This window comes from Uloborus diversus, chromosome 1 (assembly GCF_026930045.1).
Source record: "Uloborus diversus isolate 005 chromosome 1, Udiv.v.3.1, whole genome shotgun sequence".
NCBI classification, from domain to species: Eukaryota; Metazoa; Arthropoda; class Arachnida; order Araneae; family Uloboridae; genus Uloborus; species Uloborus diversus.
The window spans coordinates 172,050,573-172,071,641 of record NC_072731.1 but is presented as its reverse complement, the minus strand read 5'-3'; the positions used below and the strand labels follow the sequence as shown (position 1 = coordinate 172,071,641).

The 21,069-nt window shown below is 35.0% G+C and overlaps 2 protein-coding genes across 2 annotated transcripts in view; one reads left to right on the top strand and one right to left on the bottom strand.

Moving 5' to 3' along the window:
• Positions 1-445, bottom strand: part of LOC129217105 (mediator of RNA polymerase II transcription subunit 13-like) — a 132,638-nt gene extending 132,193 nt beyond the window's left edge. The window contains exon 1 of the mRNA XM_054851358.1: positions 377-445. Coding sequence (XP_054707333.1) covers positions 377-445 — 69 coding nt within the window. The remainder of the gene's footprint in view (positions 1-376) is intronic.
• Positions 446-12,625: 12,180 nt separating this feature from the next.
• On the top strand, positions 12,626-17,945 carry LOC129217094 (uncharacterized). The gene is made up of 2 exons (XM_054851346.1): positions 12,626-13,762; positions 13,857-17,945. Exons 1-2 carry the CDS (start codon positions 12,626-12,628, stop codon positions 17,943-17,945), a joined length of 5,226 nt encoding a protein of 1,741 aa, XP_054707321.1.
• The last annotated feature ends 3,124 nt before the right edge of the window (positions 17,946-21,069 follow it).

Here is a 21,069-nt window from a genome sequence, read left to right as displayed (position 1 = left end):
CAAATTTGATCAAAATAATGCAATAAAATTAATAAGAAATAATACTAATTCACTAATTTCACAGATACTTTCAACAGAAAAACAATCAGCCTTTAAAAAGTGTCTATTTATAGCTGTATTAAAAGCAAAGTATATTTTCCCCCAATAGAATTAATGTCAATGCGATGGTATTGCGATGAATTATTCTTTAAAAAAGTAAAACATGATTCAAATATTTTTCAAATTTCATTGAGTGTCAACCTGTTAACCTCACACTCATCTGTTATCAAATTAACATTACTGAAAAAGCAGATTTTAATTTTTCAATGTTAACAGCACGTTAACATGCCCTAAGGAAAACATGACTTAAGATTTGTTTATTATTTATATTACATACCAATGCAAAGAAATTAGTATGACAATCTTCAAGACTTGCTCCATTTGTTACATCACCTACATGTGTCATTATAAACCCATTATGTTACATTTTTCTTTGAAAATTAAAGCATAAAATTTGAGGAAACGTTTCAACACACTGTAACGTAACTCAACATGGCGAGAATGAGGAGGGAGGGGTGAGGGGATGGGGGGGGGAAGCAACCGCCAGAGGACATTAAAAACCTTCTCTCCACCTACGAATGGATCTTCGATGACAATCCCTCTAGCATCTACATTGAATAAAATAGTTTATTTTCTTCCCCTCTCGAAAAAATTGTACAAAATATCAAGTTTAGAGCTGGAATGAGGGCTTGCTTTCGTAAAATTTTGTTTGTAAATAAAATCGAAAACTACGAAAAAATAGACTATAAAATAATTTTAGCCTCTAGTTTGTTGTCCTCTCGAATTTTTTCAATGGGTCCCAAACTTAGATACTTTTTCTCCTGCCTAGGTTCTCATTTTTGTTGACTCTGCAAATACATGGTTCTATACGTCGTTAATTGAAACTATTATGTCTTGCTAAACTTTGAACTTAGGGGGCGTTTTTTTTTTTTTTTTTTCTATTTGCTGGGTTTTTTTTTTTTTTTTTTTTTTCCTTTTTTTACTATAGAACTGCTTTTGAATAGTTTTTCTTCCCCACAAAAGCTAACATTTCAAGGTAGATGAACTTTCGATTTCGAAATCCTTTTGTATTTTGAAACTTCCAGACTCGAGAGCGGAGCTTCAGGTATTTTTTGCTGGGGTCAGTAGGAGAGGGGAAGATCAAAGTGGTTTTTTTTTAGCTCAAATAAGAGGTTCCCACTAGCACACAATATCGAGACGTTACCTGCGCGACATCGCGATACATCGTTTCTTCTTTCCGATATCGTACATTGTTTAACTGTATAGTACGTCATCGTCCCGATATCACAAAAAACGGCATTTTACGTAATTGCCTATAATAGTTAGTGATGTTCCGGATATCCGTATCCGTATCCGTATTCGCGGATATCCGAGGGAAAATAAAGATCCGTGTCCGTATCTGTATCCGTTACTTTTTTGGCGGATCTTAAACGGATCTTTTCTATTCTAAAAATTCTTTAATATTTTCATAAAGGACTCTAATTCCGTTTAAGTTAGGTTTTATTCCCTATTAAGGGAAATCATTTTCGAAGCCAATTTCTACCCCCCGTCGCAAAAAGGAAGGGGTAATAAATTTTGAAAGTGTGTATCTGTGTGTGGCCATCGTAGCTCCTAAAAGATGAACCAATTTTGATAGTTGCTTTTTTCGTTCAAAAGGTGACTTGCTCGAAAGTGTTCTTAGCTTGGCCTCGTTTTTGTAGAACTTTAATTACTGGAGATATTAATTAAAACCCGACTTAACAGCTTTTACAATTATGGTAGTTAAAGCTACCGGTACGTAAAAATATTGGCCCTAATTGAAAGAACGAAGTTTTCTGCGTTTCATATTTATTTGGAACTTTCAAGTTATATACAGTAGGAGCTATCTTGATAAGTAAATTTTAAATGCTATTCTAAACCTTTATACGCGTGATTGGTAGCGATTTCATAGTCGGAAGATAAAGAGAAAAAAACTCAATGATTTAAAATTTCTATCTGCTGTTAGTTCATATTTGTCAGCAATGCGTGTTCTGACCCGCGAAATTCATCTCAATCTGAGGTCGGCCCTCTGGAATATGTTTTTTTTTTTTTTAATTTTTAACTTAATATTGGTTTTTGTTATTGTTGTTCTTCCTTTTGGTTTTTCTCGGCATCCTTCAAAAAAGTGAGACTAAATTCTCTATTCACTGTTTGTAAAGGTGTTCCAGGCTCAGCTATTTCGTCGGTCTTGGTAAGTTCGGTGGGCTGGGTCAGCGCTGCATTTATGCTGAAATAAAATGCGAAAAATATTTCTAGTCTGTCCAGAAGCAGCTTTACATTCTTGCTCCTGTATCCTACATCTTTCAAGTTATCTAGAAATAAGCTTACTCTCCCTCAATTTTAACGGATATTTCTTTAAAGAGTAATAAGTAATAGTCTTGATTATATTTTCGTAGTAGATGACATTTTTTGAAGAAACAGTACCATTACCCTAACGGGAACACCTTCCGTAGCAAATTCTGCACTTGGGTAGTTGATATGGGTAAAAACATTTTGAGATCCGTATCCGTATCCGCGGATCTTGCCACTATTGATCCGGATCAGTATCCATAGATCTACTTTTTTAACGATCCGGCACATCACTAATAATAGTCTTATTAAATTTCCTTACCGTTATTCATCGATTCAATCCGTTATCGTCGCAACACAACCGTTTTGTATGTTGGGACGCTGCAACGGCAACGATGCTTATTAAACACACAAATAACGACGAGGGTCGGACAAAAATATTACACATATGGAGAATGGTCCCCTCTAAAGGCCCCTATATGAAAATTTCCTGTCCGAAAACTTATTTCGGAGCCGCCACTAGGGAGAGGCAGACAACAAGGGACTTTAAAACCTCCAGTAGGGACTTTCCCAGTAATAATTTTGCTTTCATTTTGTAATCACTAGGTGTTTATGTTCCCTCAAACCCGTGTGCCTTCGTTTTTTTTTGCGCGCACTTAAAACCTGTGCGCCGTAGGGTTTTTTTTTTTTTTTTTTTTGGCGCCCTTGAACATGCGAGTGCCTTTGGTCTTCTCTGGTTCTTCTAGTGCCCTGGAACCTGTGCGCCTTCGTTTCTTATTGAGCCCTCAAACCCGTCGTGTGCCCTCGATTCTTTTTTCGACGTAAAAACTTGTGCATCTTCTGTGTTTTTTTTTTTCCCCTGCCCTCGAACCGTATTTTTTTTTCTCCATATTTTCAATTTTTTAAAATCCTACGGCTTTCTTTTTGTTTTTGTACTTATTTAAAAGAAGTTTTTTCCTAAGCAATTACAGTAATCATCTCCAAAAATATGTGCATTCATTTGCTTATCTATGCATTAGGACATTTTCTGTGATTAATTATGCAAAAAATCTTTTTTTTTTTTTTTAATTTTTTGTTTCTAAAGGTATAACATGCTCTAAAACAATTGAGTAATTTGTAAAATGCTTATCCAATGCACAGTTTTGTTAATTATCCTGACTGCAAAAAGTATTACTTTAAAGCTGTATATTTAATAGAAAGAAATCCTTAGGGACTCTAATGACATGAAAACACGAAATATGATCACCGAGAAAAAGCAATTAAAAGTTTTTCTTTAGTTTTGATATAAGCAATAAAAATGTTTTTGATCGTTTGAACATTTTTGAGTTACTGTAACCCCTTAAATCTATTAAGCGGGTTCGATTTTTTATTTATTTATTTTTCTACCATGACGACAGAAGAAGTTTAACTCGTTCTTTTAATATTTAGTAAGAGGACACATTTTTGTCGCCAATGGTTTATCTACAAATCATTTGCGTTCATTCAAGGATTAACAGAGGCCTTGAAACTCTGCGAACTCCACTGTCCAAACGGCTTTCACAAGTGGGACCAAACCTGGGTCGGTCGCGTCTATATTCACTCACACACACACACACACACACACACACACACTCATGCCTACGCACATGCACACATGCCTCCATGCCTGGCCGCACACATACACGTCTACACACACATACATACTCGTGATTGGAAAATTTAATGCAAAACGTCGAAAATTCAATTTTTTTCTCATTGTACTTTACCTGACTTGCATCCTCGAATGTGTGCACCTCTGTTTTTCTTTCTTTTATTTATTTATTTTTTTATTATAATAAGCTCTTTCATTATATCCTATTTTCTACAGCAGGGTGAGCGGGACATTCATTTCGTTCTTATCGTAACACGCATTTTAATATGATTCCTCTCAGCAGTCGATCTAATAACCAAATAAGATTGTGAAATAATCTTCGGAGGATTTTGAGCGTTAACGAGCAGGGAGAGAAATCTCCTTGCAAAAATAAAGAAAATGCAAAAGAAAAATGAAACCACTTTTAAAGCAACTTTATATAAGATTAGAATCTAAATCTATAATTCAAGTAACTGTAAACTACATGATTAAGTATAAAATACATTCATTTTTTTTAACAAAATCGATACTTTCAAATATAAGTGTAAAAGAGGAATGCGTTCCAAATTAATAGCATTTAGTTATTTTATATTTATAGTGGAGAGTATTGTTTGGTATACCATAGCACTTTTTTCTGAAATACTACGAAAGAGATTTAAATACAGTCGAGTCCCGACTTACGCGAGGGATGCGTTCCAAGATCCCTCGCGTAAGTCGAAATTTCACGTTGTGGAAAAGGGTATGTGTGGGTCATTCCATGTCAAGTGATCCAAAATTTGGGAATTTTTTTTCCCCTCACCCTTTTGTTTTTCTTTGAAATTTGGCTCATCGATTGTACCCTTCGAGGTAATCAAAAGTCCAAATTTTTATATTTTTGTCTCTATTATTTTTTTTTATTTATGACTCTTCGATTTTTCGAAAAACCCTCTTTTTTTCATGGATGCTTGAACATAAAATGGACGGTAACTCAGCACCAAATATTTTAAATTTCTCAGAAAAGGTATAATGAATTTTTTTTTAAAAAAATTTCAAAAATTTTTGTGTATTTTATGTTTATTTGTGCAAAGTTTCAAGTTGGGATATCAATGGGATCATATTTTTATGAACTTTTAAATAAAATTGGACCTCTGAAATAATGACATTTTTCAGATTCTAACTAGTTAAATATACGGCTCTCTTACTGGGGATGGTCTAGTAAGTAGTAATTGATCATGACTATTCTTAAAATGAGCTGACGTGAATTTTTAGATTGGTCACCTCCCCCCCCCCCCCCCACCACCCACTTTTAATCTTTTTTTTTTTCAAAGCTTTTCAAAATGTTAAAAAAAATAATAAATAAATAAAAAACCAAAATGAATAGTAAACTTGTTAAAAGTTGGTAAATGTTCTTCTTTAAAGCAAGAACCCCCCCCCCCCCCCCCCCCCCCCCCCCTCCGCACCACCACTTTTATTATTATTTTTTTCAAAATTATTTTCAAAATGCAAAAAAATAAATCAATGAATAAAATAAAACAAAATGAATGGAAAACATATTAAAAGCTGGTAAATGTTCTTCTTTAAATCAAGATGAATAACATTCCCCCCCCCCCCACCCACACATACGATTAACACTACGCTAGTATCACGCCTCACCTGATGCTTTTTTTTTTTTTCAGACCAAGTGTTTCTTTTTTTAATCCGAACTTCACAAAGTGTACTTGATTAATTCACTATCTGATAAGGAAAGTTATGATTCATTTCATCCCCTACCCCTGCACCAACTTTCAATTTTGGAGGGAGGAAAGAAATAGTTTGCCCCAAGATCACAGCAAAATAGGAGTGTTTCCCCCCGTGTTGTTCCAGTCTTTTCTTACTAAACTAAAAATAAATCTAAGTATCAGATCATATGTCTGTCCGCATAAAGCTGTCTTTCTACAACATTTGAAGTGCAGCTGTTTTTGTTTTTTTCTTGTCATTAATGCTAGTTTTCTTTTTAATTTCCGTTGTAAAGGAGAACAATGCAGCGAGATCTATTTATACATATATTAAAAGCAGTTATAGATCAAACAAATTTTGCTAGTTTGAGCATAACCTTCCATGTTGTTCAGCTTCATTCCAGATTGCCCCCCACCCCCTCCCCCCTCTCCCCAGCCGTGCCCCACTTTCCGAAAGAAAAAAAGCTGCAAATGAGTGGTTCTATTTGTCTGTTAAAGTTTTTCTGACTTTTAGTTTTCATGACCCCCCCCCCCCCCAATTTATAAGCATTAGTCTCTACTGATGTTTATCAGCGTGCGTCCCAGTTTATTATGATTATAACTCTTACGCGTGCCAGCGGGTTTTTTTTTTGTTTTTTTTTTTTTTTGTTTTTTGAGTACAGTTTTGAAAAAAAAAATCAAAAGTGGTTGTGTAGTGGAGGGGGGTGAGAGTACTAATCTACAAATTCATGTCCGCTCATTTTAAGCATAGTCATGATCAATTACTACTTACTAGACCATCCCCAGTAAGAGAACCCTATATTTAACTAGTTAGAATCTGAAAAATGTCATTATTTCACAAGTCAAATTTTATTTCAAATTCATAAAAATATGATCCCATTGAGATCCTAACTTGAAACTTTGCACAAATAAACAGAAACTACACACAAATGTTTGCGTTTTTTTTTTAAATTCATTATACTTTTTCTGAGAAATTTAAATTTAAAATAATTCTTTTTAATTAAAATTTTTCTGAAATTAGTCATGTTGCATATCCCATTAAACAGCAACTAATGTACTTTAAAATGCTTTTTACCAAATCTTTCTATCTATATTTGGTGCTGAGTTATCGTCCATTTTATGTTCAAGCATCCATGAAAAAAAGAGGGTTTTTCAAAAAATCTAAGTGTCATAAATAAAAAAAATAATAGAGATAAAAATCTAAAAATTTGGACTTTTGATTACCTCGAAGGGTACAATCGATGAGCCAAATTTCAAAGAAATACAAAAAGATGAGGGAAAAAACTTTGGATTACTTGACATGGAATGACCCGTGTACAGTTTTTTTAAATAGGCCCGATTATTTTAGACACTTGTAAACATCACCCCTCAAATTGTTTTAATCCATTCCTTAACTATACATTACCGTTTCTACATAAAGCAATGAATTTTAACTAAAGTACTGTTACGCTGCACGAATGATCAATGGGAGAGATAGAGATATTATAAAACAGTACGGTACGTACAGTATGCCGTAGTAATAATAAAGCGCTGCACAATAATAGTACTGTACAGTATATACAATTATAGTTACTTAAAAATTGAAGATGATGGTTTATGCTGTGTATCAACGTTCTTCTAATATATTTCTTAATACAGTTGTTTCGCTGGCTCTTTTATAACGTCTCTATATATGGTAACATTCCTCTTCCTGGTCTCTTTAATCCACAATACGAGAACAGATTCCATTTTCATTCTTTTTTGTATTTTGCTTACTCTGCAAACTTTTGCGGATTTCCTTTTTTTTTTTTTTTTTTCGACTTTTTATTGTACACATAAAAGATTCATTTATACCTAATTGTCGTGCAACCTTCGACGCAGTTTTTAGTTGTTCAAGCTTGTCGAGAATCTTTAGCTTTTCTTCAATTGCCAGAAACTGTCTCCTTTTATATCTATCTCCACAAACTGTAGATGAAACAGCATTCTTAGGTGTCCTTAAATTTCATCAACGTTTTGCATCTAGAATGAAAAAAAAAAAAAGAAAAATGAGAAGTAGCTATTTGTGTACAATAAAAAAAAGCGATTTTCAGACTAGTACGATGCGGGAACTTCCGCTGTCAGTGATGCTAAAGGGATGAAAGTCTATTCACGTAAAAACAATTTTTAGTAGCCAATAACAAAACCGAAACTTACATACCGAGATTCCCTTCCAAAAATTTTCGTCTTGCAGACGAGGAATTCGCGTTAGGTCTAAAATTCGATGCTGGTAAAAAAAACTAGCGTTATAGCCATTTCGCGTAAGTCGAATCGCATTGTAGCGCGAGTCGACTGTGCATGATTCTAATCTTTAGCTGAAAAGTTGTGACCATTTTAGTTTAAAAGGTTTCTGAGTGTTGCTTGGCAGGGAGATTTGCTGACACATTCACATTCATCAATTTCTCTGTTGGTACCAAGGCCGTAGCCAGCCAGGATTTTGTTTCGGGGGGGGGGGAGATTGGCGTAGCTCGGGAGGAGCGGATTCTAGGGGGTGGCAAATTAACCCTTTTGAAGTGAAAAAAAAAAAGGCATTTTCCATGATGCTCTTAATCTGTTACTACAGGCAAAAGGAAAATCTTCGAACTGTAAGACTTTTTGTATCACTACCGGATTAAAATTACTTCGATACGAAACAAGAGTCTTTCTTGATATGCATATCAGTACAATTACTTGTTTTTCTCTGAAAGGGCGGCAGTGGGCAGTCACTGAGAAGAGATAAAAAGGAGGGAGTGAAGACTTACATTTATAAAACCAAGATCCCGGGTGACGTGACAGATTTCAAAGCAAAGCATTGGGGGGGAAGAAATCATGTTCCTTTCGCTTGTTTCACGCAATACGTGCCAACCATTCGTCGTTGTTGCGTCACGTGACTTGGGGTCGTTCGGTCAGCTTTTGCTAAGCCAGTGATTGGTCTTGCTCCTACAATTTTAATTCCTGCTCTAAGTGGACAGTCATCGGATCCATGTTTTTTTAGACTGCAGAAGTTAACTCCAAGAGGATGAACATAATGAAGTTTTCCGTTTTTCGTAGCAGAAAAAATTAAGACAAGAGTAAGAATAGTAGAGGGAGGTGAAAAATAAAAGTTACACGAAACAATTTATTGCTTTATCACAGGGGTAGCTTTATATATTTCAGAGTTTGCTTTGATTTCTCATTCATTACAAGACTTCTCTACTTCAAAAGAAGGAAAAGGGATATCTGTTTTCTCGCATTAAATAGCAGAAAACCGATCCGACAACCTTGTATCACAAGTTAGTCTATTGCTTGTGGAAGGTAAGTGAATTTCATTTTTTCAACATTTAGTTTGTCCCTCAACTTGGCCGAACATAGTATAAAATTGCGTTTTAGCGTACTCAGTTTCAAATAATTCCGGTTGGGAATCTCTCCCATCTCCACTCTGTAGTCTAAAACAGCGTGAAAGATAGCTTCCAAATGCTTTTAGGCGAAATAGCTCTCGAATCTTTCATCCTTTTTCCTGATATCACCAAAGATACCTTAAAAATACATTTTTAGACTTCAATGTAGAAAATTTTCTGTGCAGAGCACCGAACCCTGTCTTTTCCTCTAACGCAGCAGACACAGCCAAAAAGTGCATGTTTAGACCTTTAATTCTGAAAACTTTCCTGGAGAAAACTCTCACCCTCCCTTCTAAAGCCTCAACATGTAACCTAAAACTACGTTTCTGAAACTTCAATACTTCAATATCAGATTGTGAAAACAGCATTTGAACCTTGATTATGATCCTATCCTTGATTTCCGAACGTGACCAAAGGTAGCATGAAATACGTTTTTTAGACTTCAATTTTGGAATCTTTTCGAGAAGAAATTTGCGTGGGAGGTCGAGCTCGCCAGCCCTTCCTTCTCAAAGATAACCTTAAATGCACTTCAGCTTTAAGAAAGATTTTAGAAGGGAAACCTCCCTCTGCCCCCTCTTGCTCCAAATACTATCAATCAAAGCCTAAAATCGGACGTCAACTACGAAACTTTTCTATGAGAGAGCCGTCTGGCTTCACAACATTTTGGTGGAGTGTTAGGGAGTAGTTTAACGTTACCAAAGATAGCCTAGAATTGCGTTTTTGAGACTTCGATGCCTAAAAATTTCGAAAGAACCCGAACCTTCCCCATTCTACCAAATATACCCTTTAAATTGATTTCAATTTAAAAAAAAATATTTCAGTAAGGAACCTCAGCGCCAATCTCTCCCCTAACGCCTTCACTTGATTTAGAATACACATGCAATTGCGTTGTCAAAGACAGCCTAAAATTGCATATTTCAGAGCTTAAAATTTTCGAATCGATTATTCGACCATTCCCGATTTTTCAACCTCTCCAATGTTGCTAAGCTGCATTTTAAAACATTGATTTCAGAATTGTCTTGCGGTGGCCACAGATCCCCTCACGTCAACAAAGAAACACTAAAAAATACTTAATTTTTGAAAAAAATCGAGAGCAAACCCAGCCCGCCCTTTCCCTAACTTTTTTCTTTAACTAAATTTCTAGTTTTAATTTAAACACTTTGACAGTTTGATGTATCAACTATTTCGCAATGAAAGGGCGACAAATTGAGGAACCGCCCCGGGCGGCAAACACTGTAGCTACGCCACTGTATTTTGCATTTCCAAAGTTTTTCTTAAAGTGAAATTTACTTTTAATCCTTTAACTGGCGCTCACATGAATGAACAACCAACCATGTAATCGACGGGTCAAAATAGAACAGTGGCGCAACCAGAAAGGGGGCTCACCGCCTTCCCCCGAATTAGTCCAGGATCTGAAGGGGGTTAGCATGCATGGAAAGGCTGACGCAATATTATTTCTGATTATTGTTACAGGCACGATGGTGATTATGAAACCACATGTCGTCGCCCCGCTAGGTGGTCGACAACCCCGGGGGATGAGGGAAAGCAGTGGGGGAGCCGTTTTCTAAAACACTCATAACTCGCGAACTATTTGAGATAAAACACTGAAAAAAGTGGCAATCGACGCAACAAAACAAGGGCTTCATAAAAGCTAAATATAATTATGGACCTATCTTTGTTGGTTTCTGGGTAAAATTCCATTTTTCGCAATCAAGCAAAATTTTTGAATAAAATGCGCAAAACAAACTTTTTTTAACCAAAATAAATTCTAAATCAAAATTGTTTGATTTTTTTTTCAAATAATGTCTAAAATATCATTATTCAGTTTGTTAAAATCATTTAAATACTGTTAACGCGTTGAAAAACAAAATGACAGTAGCAAGCTCGAACACGATTTGCATTATAGTTCAGGATCTGAAGGGATATTTTTAGCATGCATGGAAGACCTGACGCAAAATTATTTCTGATTAATATCACAGGCACTATAGTGAATATGAAACCACATGTCTTCGCCCCCCTGGATGGTCGACAAACCCGGGGGAGGGGGGAAAGCAGTGGGGGGGGGAGCCGTTTGCTAAAACGCTCATAACTCGCGAACTATTTGAAATAAAACACTGAAAAAAGTGGCAATCGACGCAACAAAACAAGGGCTTCATAAAAGCAAAATATGATTATGGTCTTATCTTTGTTGGTTTTTAATCAAAATTCCTTTTTTAGCAGCCATGCAAAAGTTTTGAATAAAATACGAAAAGCTTTTTTTTCAAAGATAAGTTCTTTTTTAAAATTATTTAACCGTTTAGGGAATCAATAAAACCTGAAATTTAATTATTCAGTTTGTTTAAAACTACTTAATTATTACTAACGTGAGCGTTAAAAAGCGAAATAGAAAATGCAAGCACTTGCCTAAGTTAGCGCATTGAATAAAACGGCAGTATGCTAAGGAGAAAAAAATAGCCTTATTATCCTTATGACGAACTAAATTCTTCAGTTTACAAACTTATTCTAATTGCAAAGTATTTAACTATGGCTTTAATTTTGTTATATACTGCTTTAAATTTGAGAGGAACTAGGGAACCAGGCCCAGAGTAGTTTCAATTGAAATATAATTTTAATTTATTTCTATCAATTTGTGTTTTCAATTTGCACAAAAGAATATTGCGAGGTATTGTTTCGCGGATATTGCTTTTTGTAATTTACTCAACAAAGAACAATGATACAAGAAATAATATGTACTAAATAAATATAAAAAATGATAAGCTTGAGCTTTTATGAAAACGAATATAAATGTAAAATTATACACTAGAGTTCTAAAATAACTAATTAAATAAAATTAGTAAAATAATGCGTATTAAAAAATAATTGTAGAATATCAATATGCATACATAAAGCATTAATATATCAGAAAATCTGAAAGCTGGATCATACTCTTTTTTGTTGACTTGTAATTGTTCTATTGAATCGTTCTCTTCCGAGTATTTTGTAGTTCATGGGTTTTTGCTTTAGTCTTAAAAGCACAGTATTTACAGCAAAATGAATTATTAATAAAACAATTACAAGATTATTTACAGTTCTTGCCTGCGCAGGGTGGAATAAAACTCTCTGGTAACACTGGCTGCATCATAAGGTGTGGGGCTTTATTGTTTTATTTTCATTCAAGTGAAACCCAAACTTGGTTACATCTGTGGAAAATCTCCATAAAAATCCTCGAGTATACCTGTGCGCAAGAGGGCGCTTTTCGATATGCAAATTTCCCACCTGTTGACTCAATTTAGTTAGATGTCTTTCTTTTCATGGATCGTGGATTCGTGGCATTCGATAGCTTGATTTTTGTTGATGTTGGTCGTCTCGTGGCAGTTCGAATAGCAAGGGCAATTTGGAAGCCCTTTCGTATGTAGAATCCAAATAAAGTTAATTTAGTTTTTAGATAGTTGCCTTAACATTTTCTTTAAGGTGCATCGGCCGCAAGGTACGCATAACCATTTGATAGTTAGAATTCGTCGAGTAGTGATATGTTATATTGACATCGTTGTTGTTTCGTACCATTGGATATAGTAACTGAAGAAATTTGGGTGAGTTATTTGTTTTCAATTTGTATGTCAATTAGTATGGATGCTGAAAAGATAAAAAATAAGCGTAAAGCGCTTAAATGCAGTGCCACTAAGTTCGTTAAAAGTTTAGACGTCACTTTAGCAAATGAAACTAATGTGCGTAATTTAGAAGTATTATTAAATCAATTAATTGATAAAATTGACTGTCTTAAAGTGGCTGATAATGAGCTTCTTAATGTAATCGAAGCAAAAGATATCGAAAAAGAGGTGCAACAATGTGAAGACTTCTTGGAAAATTTAATTTTCTATAAATGTCAAATTACTCAAAGAATAGCAGCTCTAACACCTCCGGCTGTACCTTCTACTATTAATCCCGCTAATTTATCAAATTCAACATTGGAACTTAGTAGTCTAGTACATCAAGAAACTAGATCGTCGATTAAATTGCCAAAGCTAACTGTTAATAAATTCTACGGTGACCACAGATATTGGCTAGAATTCATTAGTCAGTTTGAAAATGCAATAGATAAAAATAGCGGCTTATCTAAAATTGAGAAGCTTATTTACCTTAAGAATTTAGTAGGTGGTGCTGCAGCTAAAGCAATTTCCGGATTCGCATTAACAGAAAGTAATTATGATGCAGCCTTGGAACTTTTAAAATCTAGATTCGGACAAAAGAATTTGCTCATTAATGCGCATTTAGGATCGCTTTTGAACATGACTCCCATAAAAAATACAAGTGATACGAACAGTTTGAGAAAATTATACGATAAAGCTGAAACTGAAATCGGGAATTTAGAAAGCTTGGGAATAAATTCAGAATCGTACGGTAATCTCTTAACACCGATAATTTTGAAAGTATTGCCCTCTGAATTAACTCTTGAATTTAGTAGAAAGAATAAAAGTGATAATTGGGATTTAAAAGCTCTTCTCGAGTTCTTAGGTGAAGAAATACAAAGTCGCGAAAGAGCTCAATCTTTTCATTCTCCCATAAAAGAAAAACAAAATTCGACCCATCCGCTCCAAGAACGCAATCGAGGCGCTTCCGGGTCAAAATCTTTTACCAGAGATACTTTTCGAAAACAGAAAAGTTTCAATTCTTCAGCTGCTGAACTCTTAGTCAATCATACAGTTGCTAGTTCAAAATGTGTGTTTTGTGGTTCGAACTTGCATGATTCAGTTTCGTGTGGCTCGGTAAGCATAGAAATGAAACGGGATTATTTGAAAAGAAATAGACTTTGTTTTTTTTTGCTTTTCGAATAGACACTCAATTTCTTCTTGTCCAAAGCTTAAGAAAGAAAAAGGTTGTTCGTTTTGTGGTTTAAAATCGCACCCCAAAACACTTTGTTATCGGTTTTATCAGAATTCGGATAAAACAACTTTCACCCCGCCCCAAGAAGAATCTGATGACAATGTTACTAACGTTTCTTCTTGTCAAACTGAAAACAAATCGCAAAGGGTTTTATTGCAAACCGCATCGGTCGTTGCTCGTTATAATAATGAATATAGAAATTGTCGTTTGTTAGCCGACACAGCGGCTCAAAGAAGTTTTGTAGATAGGAAATTTTCAAGATTGTTGAAACTTCCCGTTATTCGAAAAGAAAATCTAACAGTTTATTCCTTCGGAGATAAGTCTCCTATTGAAAAAACGTTTAATGTAGTTAAAATAAGATTGGAAAATAAAGAAGATCCGAATTTGTATTTGGAAATCGAGGCGTTAGAAATAGAAAAAATATCCGCGGCACATATTCCGCCGCCTGCAGTAGATACTTCCATTTATAGCAAGCATTTGAAAGGTTTGAAATTAGCTGATACTTCGAATAAGGACATTAGTGTTTCAATTTTAATCGGTGCTGATAACTATTATGACGTCATGACAGGCAGAATTAAACGTATTAATCGAAAACTTGTAGCTGCTGAGTCGCTCTATGGGTGGTGTTTAATTGGAATATCAGGCTCTCCAAATAAAAATTCAGGTGATTCTTTCGCCATGAAAGTAATCGTTGAGGAAAACATTTCAAAACAATTGGAGACATTTTGGCAACTAGAAAATCTTGGAATCGAACCAGCTAACGATGATGTAAGTTGTAATGATAACAAAACTTTACGAGAATTCGAAGATAGTATTCGCTTCCAAGATGGTAGATATGTGGTTAAACTCCCTTGGAAGGATAATTTTAAAGAATCGCTTGAAAACAATTACGAAGTGGCATATGAAAGATTTTCAAAATTGTGCTACAGGTTTCAAAATGATCATTCTTTGTATTCAGAGTATAGGAGGGTTGTGAATAATTACATAGAGCAAAACATTGTAGAGCGTGTTCCTGAATCAAGTGTAGCAGATAGTCCAGAATTCTATTTGCCCCATAGGGCAGTAATTCGAGATGATAGGGTGTCTAGTAAGCTGAGAGTTGTTTTCGATGCGTCTTCGCATAAAAAGGGCAAGTTTTCGTTAAATGATAGTTTGCATATTGGACCTAATTTATATCCTGATTTGTTTGAACTGTTGTTGTCATTTCGAAAGCATCCAATTGCGTTCACAGTTGATATTAAACAGGCATTTTTGAATGTAGCAATTGACGAGTCGGATAAAAATGTAACAAAGTTCTTTTGGACTGAAAATCCATATTCCTTTTCAGACTCTTTAGAAGTTCTAAGGTTCAATCGTGTTCTCTTCGGAATAAATAGTTCCCCCTTTCTCTTATGTGCTACTATTAAATACCATTTGAAGAAGTATTCTTCTATTTTTCCGCAGACTCACGAACTGTTAAACAAATTTTGTTACGTCGATGACATCATAGGAGGTCAAAATACTGTTGCATCGGCATACGCAACTAGTTTAGAATGCGTCCAGATCTTTAGAGAAGCAAATATGCCCTTGCACAAGTGGGCTACTAATTCTGCTGAATTGCGAAAACTTTGGGAGAAGAACGGGTTTTCTACTGAAACGTCATCAAACCCAATTGGTCAAAACATGATAAACTATAAAGTATTAGGCATTTCCTGGGACGCTGACAGAGATTTATTTTATTTTAACGTAGAAAATCTGATATCCCTTGTATCGAAAGGAATTGATACAAAAAGATTCCTGTTGCAAGTTGCTGGTCGAATTTTTGATCCTATAGGGTTTGTAGCTCCTTACGTAATTCGTTTGAAGATTCTCATTCAACGCGTCTGGGAAATGGGTCTTCTTTGGGACCAGGAAATGCCCCAAGTTATCAAAAAACCCTTCAGACAATGGTGTCTTGAACTGAAGGACTTAAGTTTAGTTGAAATCCCTCGCTTTTATCATTTCACGGACTCCTACACAGTTGATGTGCAACTGCACTCCTTTTCGGATGCATCTAAAAGGGCCTACGGAACTGTAATATATTTTCGAGTCATTAAGACTGACGGGACTATAACGACTAGTTTTATCACTTCCAAGAGCAGGGTTGCCCCGTTAAAGACTCTTTCTTTGCCGAGGTTGGAATTGATGGGAGCACTGCTTTCTGCTAGGTTGTGTGCTAAAGTCTCTAAAGCTTTAAAATTTGAGAAGTCCTGCTTTTTTCATACGGATTCCTCTATAGTTTACCATTGGATTAGAGGAGAACCGTCCTGTTACAAACCGTTCGTCAAAAATAGGATAGAGGAGATTCAAAGACTGACTGAACCACCGAAATGGAATTTTTGTCCTGGGAGGGATAATCCAAGCGATATTGTAAGCAGAGGAATATCTGTTCGGGAATTGAAAGATAGTCAACTTTGGTGGCACGGACCACCCTGGCTTAGCCAAACAGAGCAGTTTTGGCCAAAAATAGAGGCCCAAAACGTCAGCAATCATGACCTAGAACTAAAGAGTAAATTTAGAGAAGTTTCGCAAAATGAAGTAATCCTCGAAAATCGCGAAAAGCTCATAAACATTGATAAATTTAGCAGTTATCTCAAACTATTGCGAGTAACTGCCTTCGTATTTCGATTTATACACAACGCAAGAAATACGTCGAAAAATAAAGGTGCTCTCGAAACAAATGAGCTTAAATTGTCTGAAGAATACTGGATTAAAGAAACCCAGAAAGAAGCTTATTGGTTAGAAATAGTCGATTTAGAAAGATCTCAAAAAGTTAGCGACAGTTCAAAAATTCGTTCTCTAGTACCTTTCTTAGATCCCAGGAATATTTTGCGAATAAAAGGGAGATTAGATGAATCAGAATTTTCTCTAGACGAGAAACAACCCATCCTTTTACCAAAAAACTCTAAATTTTCGGAATTATTAATCTTACATGAGCATACTAAGAACTTTCATATCGGAGTAACAGCTACTCTAGTAATGCTTAGAAGAAAGTTTTGGATAGCGAAGGGGAGACAACTCGTGAAGAAAGTACTTAGAAAATGCTTCATTTGTAGAAAATACAAATCCAAACCAGCAAACGAAATAACAGCGCAACTTCCGAAAGACAGAATCGTAGAAAATCCACCTTTCGAAATTTGTGGCCTTGATTTTGCAGGAGCTATACTTTACAAATGTGATAAGGAAGTTAAAAAGGCTTATTTTGCAATTTTCACCTGTGCTGTAACTAGAGGAATTCACTTAGAATTAGTGTCCTCCATGTCTACAAAGCATTTCTTACTAGCCTTTAGAAGATTCATTTCCAGGCGAGGTAGTTGCAGTGTTGTTTATTCGGATAACGCAACATCATTCAAAGCCGCAAATAAAGATCTAATGTACTTCTATAACATTCTACAAGATTCGGAATTTAAAGATTTTATATCTTCACGTGGCATTAATTGGAAGTTTATCGTAGAAAGGGCGCCCTGGTGGGGCGGATTTTACGAACGTCTCGTAAAATCAGTGAAAGATCCACTCAGAAAAGTTCTCGGAAAAGCTCTTCTCACGTTTGAAGAACTTTCAACTGTTTTGACTGAAATCGAATACGTCGTTAATTCGAGACCTTTAACATACGTTACTGATAATTTTTCTGAGCCCAAGCCATTAACTCCTCTTGACTTTTTGCAATATGGAAAGAAAAATCACGACTATCCATTTAATTTTGCTGAGTTAGTTAATCGAGTGTCAACAAGAGAGTCCTTATTAAAAAGAAAGCAGTATCAAACGACACTTTTGAAACATTTTTGGGTTAAATGGAAAGAACTATATCTACTTAATTTGAAAACAGTTCACCATTTCAAATCGCCTAACGTTCACAAAGAAGTAAAGATGAATGATGTAGTGCTCGTCGAAGGAACTTCAAAATCTAAACTACTATGGGACTTGGGAATCGTTCAAGAAACTTTTCAAGGTAGAGATGGACATATCAGAGCTTGTGTCGTCAAAACCAAAAAGGGACTTTTCAGAAAACCTGTGCAGCTGATATATCCCCTTGAACTTTGTGAATGAACTGGTTTCACGTATCCTTTTTATGATTAATTAGTCGAAAAGTTTATTGAAAATTTGTTTTAAACACTTTTTTTTTTCCTTCAAAATTTTGAAGTATTTGTAATGTTGGACTTTGATTAACTTCTTAAAATAATTTGCTTAAATATTTCATTAATTTTAGAAAAAAAAACTTGTTTATAGTAAAATTAATTTTGTTAACTTAAGTTTAAAATTGTAAATATGTTTGAACATAAAATTCAAAAATAGAAATTATATTTCATATAATTTTGTAACCATATGGTTTATTGTATATTAATCCTTTATATTTAGCAACCTATAGTTATTGCATTCGTTATTGTTTACTGAGGAGGAGAATTTCCTTATGTATTTGCCTTTGTTATAGTTCTTTTTATAGGTTCTATTGATGAACTCTTAGAGTTCATGGTGGGGAGCTGTGGAAAATCTCCATAAAAATCCTCGAGTATACCTGTGCGCAAGAGGGCGCTTTTCGATATGCAAATTTCCCACCTGTTGACTCAATTTAGTTAGATGTCTTTCTTTTCATGGATCGTGGATTCGTGGCATTCGATAGCTTGATTTTTGTTGATGTTGGTCGTCTCGTGGCAGTTCGAATAGCAAGGGCAATTTGGAAGCCCTTTCGTATGTAGAATCCAAATAAAGTTAATTTAGTTTTTAGATAGTTGCCTTAACATTTTCTTTAACATCTAAAGGCACTGCTAAGGTACAGGGGAATCGATTCAATAGTACAGTTGAGCAATACTTCGTAGCACATGTTGGAAAGAATTGCAGGAGCATGGTAAAGAGCTGATATTATATTTATTTATGATGGAAATGACAAGAAATTATTGTAATGTACTTTCCGTGGTTTTCAAGTTATGAAAACGACAGTGAGATGTACCGATCGTGTTTAGGGTCCACTCGTGTAGTTGACTATTGGAGAGAAAATTTTATTATTTTTTATTTGGAAACCTGCAAAATCGTTACTACATTTGAAAGTAGTGTTTGGGACATTATGAACCAGAGTCATTCATTCCATCGATAACTTGAACTTTGTTCTTAAAATAGGGTGCTTCTTCCAGAGTTTTGCTGCAAGAAGTATCATTTTCAATTACATTCACGAAATCGGACTTCGCGCTTTGCTTCAGTGAACCATTCTGATGAACCTACCCTACTAGCAAAATTTCTTGCAACAACCTTGACAGATCTTGATATTATACTGACGGCGTCAATATTGACGTGTTTCATACTGCATAAAGCTTGCATAAAGATTAAAAAGCAATATTACAATAACAACACGTATGCAACATTGCATTCATCTTAAAATATCAATATTGATATTACCTTACAATAACAACATTGCATACATGTTGACGCCGTCAAGATGTATTGATTTCATGCTGTCGCCGTCAAGGTAATTAGTACACAATAGAACAGGTGGACCTTCGTTGATACTTGCGCATGCGCACAGTTCTTTCTACCCAGCGTCCCTAGCATTGCTGGCACATCTCCCTCCTTTATCCTACGATTCAGTCGGTTCAGAGGAGCTGCACGTGGCGTTGGCGTTGCGTTCTTTAGGCTTCGTTAAGTTGGTTGCTTAGTCATTAGTGTGGAATAGTATTGTTTTAGGAATAACTTATGAATGACTGATAATTGCATTTGTTTATTAATATAGTACTAAACAAGTCATATCGCAGACGATGTGCGATCAATGTTAGAAATGGTCGAAAATAACTTTTTTCGTCCCTAGACTTTGAAACAAAGGACATGAAGCCCAGAAATTTGTATTATCACTTCAATCTCATGAGTAAGATTAATTTTATTCAATGGTTATTTATGTTATTCTTTAAGATAAATTCATGTGTTTTGTCCATGGGATATTTTCAATGCTGACATCCATTTGGAAATGTACTTTATTGTATTTATTTACTTATTTATTATTTTGCTTTCTTTACTCTTAAATGTGTTATAAAAACTTCCGCAATTATTCCTAACTAGACATTTTATGTCTTTATAATACAATAAAAAGCATGAATTAAAAAATAAGTCAAGTATTACCCAAAACGAAGAAACTTTCATTTTTTAAATTAAATTGCGAGTACTATTAATACCTTTATATGAATTTCCGATCAGATGTCAGCTTTAAGGAAATATTCTTAGGCTAGAAAACTATCTTGAAGAATAACAGAAATAATTAAAGAATGAAATTTAATTCAATGAATGAAGTTTAAAGTGAAAATAATACAAATAAATAAATAGATAAAACACCTTGCAAACGTGCTGATTTCATACTGTCATGTCAATGTATCCTGACATTTTCCTGTCATATCAATATGTATGCAATATTACAAAAGCAAGATCATCTTGCCTAGACCTTGATTTCATGCTGTCATGACAACATCTTGATATTATCCTGTCATATCAATATGTATGCAAGATTACAAAAGCAAGATCATCTTGCCTAGACCTTGATTTCATGCTGTCATGACAACATCTTGATATTATCCTGTCATATCAATATGTATGCAAGATTACAAAAGCAAGATCATCTTGCCTAGACCTTGATTTCATGCTGTCATGACAACATATTGATATTATCCTGTCATATCAATACGTATGCAATATTACAAAAGCAGCCTACCTTGATATTTTCCTGATATTATGCTGCATACACCTTGTCAGTCAATATTGTGGCAGCCTGCTGACAGCATAAATGGAGTAACATAACAACATTGAGGCAGCATTAATGCAAGATGATTTTTCTTGCATGTCAACCTTTATGCAATACTGAGGCAAGATATTTTGCTTACTGGGTAACCTAGCATTGGGCTTATTGTATGGGAATGATTTTTAGATGTACTAACATCACTTTTGAGCTAACGTTTCCCAGGTTAAATGTTTTTTTTTTTTTTTGTTTTCTTTTGTTGTTTTGTAGTTGCTATTGAAGACATTGCCATTGCAGGACTTCTCTGGATAAGAGACTATTCACATTTTCTTTAACGTTCCACTGAAATTTTGATGATGCTGCTTATGTGGCAATAGCCTCGCTCACTATGTTTCATAACTCAGTTGTAAAATCTGCAAAAGGGTTATCCTGATCATTTATCCTTTCCGTAATTACGTCGTA

What these genes read in the sequence shown, in the direction of transcription:
- LOC129217094 (XM_054851346.1), top strand. Translation starts at nt 12,626, where the DNA reads ATGGATGCTGAAAAGATAAAAAATAAGCGTAAAGCGCTTAAATGCAGT. An exon ending in ATTCAGTTTCGTGTGGCTCG is followed by an intron (nt 13,763 to 13,856) that starts GTAAGCATAGAA and finishes TCTTGTCCAAAG; the next exon opens with CTTAAGAAAGAAAAAGGTTG.